At 41.3% G+C, this 4930-nt stretch overlaps 1 protein-coding gene across 1 annotated transcript; it reads left to right on the top strand.

Moving 5' to 3' along the window:
- The first annotated feature begins 681 nt into the window (after positions 1-681).
- On the top strand, positions 682-3766 carry LOC102307417 (kelch-like protein 10). Its single transcript, XM_014334399.2, has 3 exons — positions 682-1312; positions 2035-2184; positions 3320-3766. Exons 1-3 carry the CDS (start codon positions 1265-1267, stop codon positions 3671-3673), a joined length of 552 nt encoding a protein of 183 aa, XP_014189885.2. The 5' UTR covers positions 682-1264; the 3' UTR covers positions 3674-3766.
- Positions 3767-4930: the final 1164 nt, after the last annotated feature.

Genomic DNA, 4930 nt, shown 5'->3' with positions numbered 1-4930 from the left:
TGACTTCTGGGGGAGCAACTTGCCCAGAGAACTGTGTTGGCATTTGGCAGTTCACAAAAGTACTTATCACCCGAACTACGTCCAAGGCCTTCCACTACATCATCAGTAACTTTGAGCAGGTGTTCTTCAGGAGGAGTTCCTGCAGCTAACTGTGGAGGAACTTGGTGAATCTCTTGAAGAGAGAGACCTCAATGTCAGTTGTGAGACGCACTGCGTACGAAGCACTTATAAAGTGGATTAGCCATGTGCCTGCAGAACGGAGAACAACACCTCACTCGCTCTGTTGTCAAGGTGTATAAACTTTCATTACTACATTTAGTTTCGACTTAAATCTTCAGCATTTAAGTCATAGATTGAGTCAATCCATCTGGGTATAAGGATGTTTTATATCTCAGCTGTTGCTCTTTTCAGTGTAGCCAAACCACATTTAAGCAATTCTCTTCAAGACATTAAAACCGTATCAGATACTCTCACACATATTATAGAATAAATTGTATTTATTTAGTGTAGTTGCTAGGCCTATGACTAAAAACTGTCCCTGTTGACGAAAAGGCTAATGGTGTCTGACTTGGTCGCTCTCTTGCTAGCAATAAGAAAATTAAACAACATTAGGAGCATTATCCTAAAGAAGCTTGAGTTTACTAAAACTGATGTAGTTGAAATTCATAGTCACATTCTCTTCTGTCATCTCTCTATAGGTCCGACTGGGATTGATGACGTCAGACTACCTAAAGGACAATGTGCTGTCTAGTGAGCTGGTGGAGGCCAATTCTGAGTGCCTGTCCATGATAAGTAATGCCATCTTAGACATACATGATCTAGGAAGCAGACCCTTCATGTCTGCCTTGTATCACCCTCTTGCTCGTCCCCGCCTGCCTCATTCCATCCTGCTGGCCATTGGGGGGTGGAGTGGTGGTGAGCCAACTAACGGCATCGAGGCCTACGATTGCCGGGCTAACCGCTGGGTCAACGTAACAAACAACCTCGAGTGTCCTCGTGCTTATCATGGAGCCGCCTTCCTCAACGGGTACGTCTACTCCGTTGGTGGCTCCGACGGGGTGGAGCATTTCAACAGCGTCCGTAGGTTTGACCTGACCACTCACGCCTGGAATGAGGTGGCGCCCATGACTCCCGCCGCTGCTATGTGAGCGTGACTGTGTTGAACGGGTTCATCTATGACCTGGGAGGCTACGACGGGCATGTACGACTCAGCAGTGCAGAGCGCTATCAACCTGAAACCAACCAGTGGAGTCTTATTGCATCCATGCATGAACAGAGGAGCGATGCCAGCTGCACAACACTTCACAGCCGGGTGGGTAAAGTAAAAGAGCAGGAGAGAAATAGAGTAGGGTCTCAGGCACACAGGCCTAGAGACCTGTCAGCAACCTTTTGGTAACAACCAGTTGCTAGTGAAAAATATGTATTCCTCGGCTGGTTAGGGAGTGGTTGTATGAAAGACACTGACTTCTACAAATAGTTTGTGAGTGTTTGCAGACAAGTCAGAGTATTCCATGCAAACCTCTGGTGTGCTCAACAGTCTGCTAATGACCAAAGCAAACACAAGGAGGTTTGTGGTGCAACACCTTTCTTCAATTTCACACTAGTGACACCCATCAACCTCCAGGTACCACTTCCCAACCAGTCAGGGGATACACATTTTTTACAGTGAAGCGAGGTGCAAGGCACCTCACAAATTGGTTTCTAAGCTAGAGTGACGAAGGCCTAAATTGAACAAAACTACACCTGTAAAACTACCTGTATGCCCGTAATAGTGATGATAAGGAAAACAAAAGTCATTAAAAGAATTAGCTTTTTTTATTTTTGAAAGGCAGGGACTACATGTCTAAATGTCAGTCTGTATCAGAAGAATTTATAGTGTTCATTGTTATGTTGATCATGTAAAAGAAAAAGATTTTCAAAAAGCTTTTAAGTTCACAGAATGTAATAGCATGCAAGTAGGGAAAAACATCAACTCTTAAAAAGTTGAAATATATACTAATGTCAGGTTTTTTTGTTTTTTTTCTTTGTCTTCAGATTTACATTTGTGGTGGATTCAATGGGAACGAGTGTCTGCAGACAGCTGAATGTTACAACCCAGAGACCGACCAGTGGACGATGATCAGTCCCATGAACAGCCGCCGCAGAGGGATAGGTGTCATTGCATATGCGGATCATGTCTTTGCAGTAAGACCAGAAAGTAGTGCTGACACTTACGTAACATACAAGTCACATCTGTAATGTGCCTTGATCAGCAAGGCTGACAGATTTGGCAGTTTTGCTAACTTTGTTTTGTATTCATCAATAATCAGATTCCTATCCTGACCACAGGTTCAGAGAAGGCATTCTCACTCATTAATTGAACTGATTAGTGATGTTTCTGCTGCATGTATTTTTTCATTTCATGATTTGAATTTGCTCCATTCCCAAAATGATTTCACTGATGATTTCACATTTCCTCATCATTCCACTAGGGGAAATATGTTAGAGACAATTTCAAAATTATCCTCCAACACCTTTTGAAAAATAAGCCAAGTGATTAGCACTCATTCTCTTGGGACAGTATGTATTTTAGCTGTAAATTTGTCTTGCTAGTTGCCTTAAACCCACTGATTTAGTTGATTTGCTGCTATACCCTTTGGTAAAAAGCAAAGATTGTGTAGTCTCACCTTCGGAGACATACTTCTTTATTTAGCTAGCTACTCTTGAAGATTTATTTTCTATTTACACTGTCTCTATTCAAAAATGAAAAAATTATTATCAGGGGAATGCACCTTATCCTGGTGCTGACCTGCTGAAGAAAGGACTGAAAGGACTGAAACTCGAAGCTCCTTTTTGAAATAAAGGCAAAAGAGTTGTGAAGACAACTGAAAATATAAATACTTCACAATCATTTTACCCATGCATTTACTTTTAGGTTGGTGGCTTAGATGGAGACAACCGTATATATCGAGACATTCCCAACAGATTGGCCTGGGAGAATGCAAATAGTGGAACGTTAATGGGCCTTATTCTTTTTTTAACAAATTTTATGTAAACTCCATATAACGGCACCAGAGTATGTTGGGTAACTTTTCGCTTTATCCAGGTAAAACCAATCAAAGTATTTCCAGTAGTCAGACCACACCTAAAGCAGCATCTGATTGTGTCTGCTACATATTAATGCAACTTTGGACAATATTGCAACTTAATTCTTCAGTCACTTTCTAGAGTATCGTAGAGCACCTGCTATCGTAAGTATAGCAGGTGCACTTTCTTAAAAGGGTGCTGTGAAACTGGTTTCAACTACAGTCAGTCATTTCACCCATGCATTTACTTTTAGGTTGGTGGCTTCGATGGAAACAGACGTCTGCGCACCGCTGAGGCTTACAACCCGCAAACCAATACGTGGAACCTCGTGTCCTCTATGTTGACCCGCCGCAGCAACTTTGGCATTGAGGTCATCAATAATCGCCTCTTTGCAGTCGGGGGCTTCAACGGCTTCACCACCACTTTCAACGTTGAGTACTACGACGCTTCAACCAACCGGTGGTTTAAAGCATGTGACATGGGGATTTTCCGCAGTGCCCTGAGCTGCTGTGTGGTGTCCGGACATCCCAACCTGTCTGATTACACCATTCCTCGTGACAGCCTGACATGTTTAAATGTGCCAGAAGAAGCAGCGGAGTCCACGTAACACCTTTAAAATGCAATACTGCCATGTGTCAACATCTGGGACTCCAACATGAAGGACTGAAATAAATCTTTAGAACATCAAACCGCTGGTGAACTGGACATTTTTTTGTAGATATTTCAAAAACTTTAAGTGTGTGCGTGAGGAGACCGTGCACTGCAGATACTGGGTTTCGTCAAGAGAACGCCATTGCAACAGTAACAAATGTAAAAGATTTTTTCATTCCCTGTAAGGTATGGCTGCTGAGTAGAACAGACATGCACAAAGGGTGACCAGATCACAATAAGTCACATGTGGGACTTTTCCAAGTCTTCCTAGGTAAACACAACAAGAATAAAGGGAAGCTTTTACTCTCCCTTGTTAATTCAACTGGGGTTCTGTCTAGTAACAGACTTTACACTTGAGTAGGAATGTATCCACGGGTCTTTTTTGAGCAATTTCTGACCATTTCTGAATCTTTAACAAATATTACACACATATACTGTGTTGCTTAACACCATCTTTTCTCTTGTGTGAAACAGAAAAATAACTCTATTTCTCAGTGTGTATTTAATGTGCTTTGTGGTATTTCCCACTACATTGCATAGAATTAAATATTTGTTTATGATAAAAAGCATAACCTTTTTATTTACTAAGGAAAATTTAGTCTTTATGTGAGCAAGTAAAATTGAATTGAATTGAATTGAATTACGGTTGCAAAATAGCGCAAAAACTCAAAAGTGACCTGTACATGAATAAAATGTGTTTTTCCTGTAGTGTTTCACCTTAAAGCACAAATGTCAGCCTCATGATGTCACTGGAGTAAATACCAATGGGTCACCAAAGTCAGAGTCATCATCTGTGGAAGAATTTCTGTACAAAAGCCTCCGCCAATCCAGTGTCAAGACAGAGTGCATTAATTTTACAATCTATTTGAAAATAAAATCTGATATTATTGCATTTGCAATGTGGCTAGAGCCTTAGATTTACTATTTAGGAACCATAAATGTGTGTACTACTGCCACTGCTCAAGCAAGCCATCAAGCTGTTGTTGAGTCTGCGTCATACTGAGCCAAAGCGTTGGATCAAGCAACAGACAGAACAGTCGACAGTGCCATCTCTTGAGCAATGCTTTGGCATGGGTAATAAATGGTTTTACTTTGTATTCAGCATTCACACTGAAAATGGAGCTGTAGTCAGTGAAACATCAATATACCATGTGAACAACAGTGTATGTGTTTTTTAAAAGTAGAATTTGTTTTGAAATTACAAGGCAGAGTA

Source organism: Haplochromis burtoni, unplaced genomic scaffold (assembly GCF_018398535.1).
Source record: "Haplochromis burtoni strain Fernald_Lab_line unplaced genomic scaffold, NCSU_Asbu1 Contig_70, whole genome shotgun sequence".
Taxonomy (NCBI): domain Eukaryota; kingdom Metazoa; phylum Chordata; class Actinopteri; order Cichliformes; family Cichlidae; genus Haplochromis; species Haplochromis burtoni.
The sequence above is the reverse complement of the archived record's forward strand: the minus strand, read 5'-3'. Positions and strand labels throughout refer to the sequence as shown.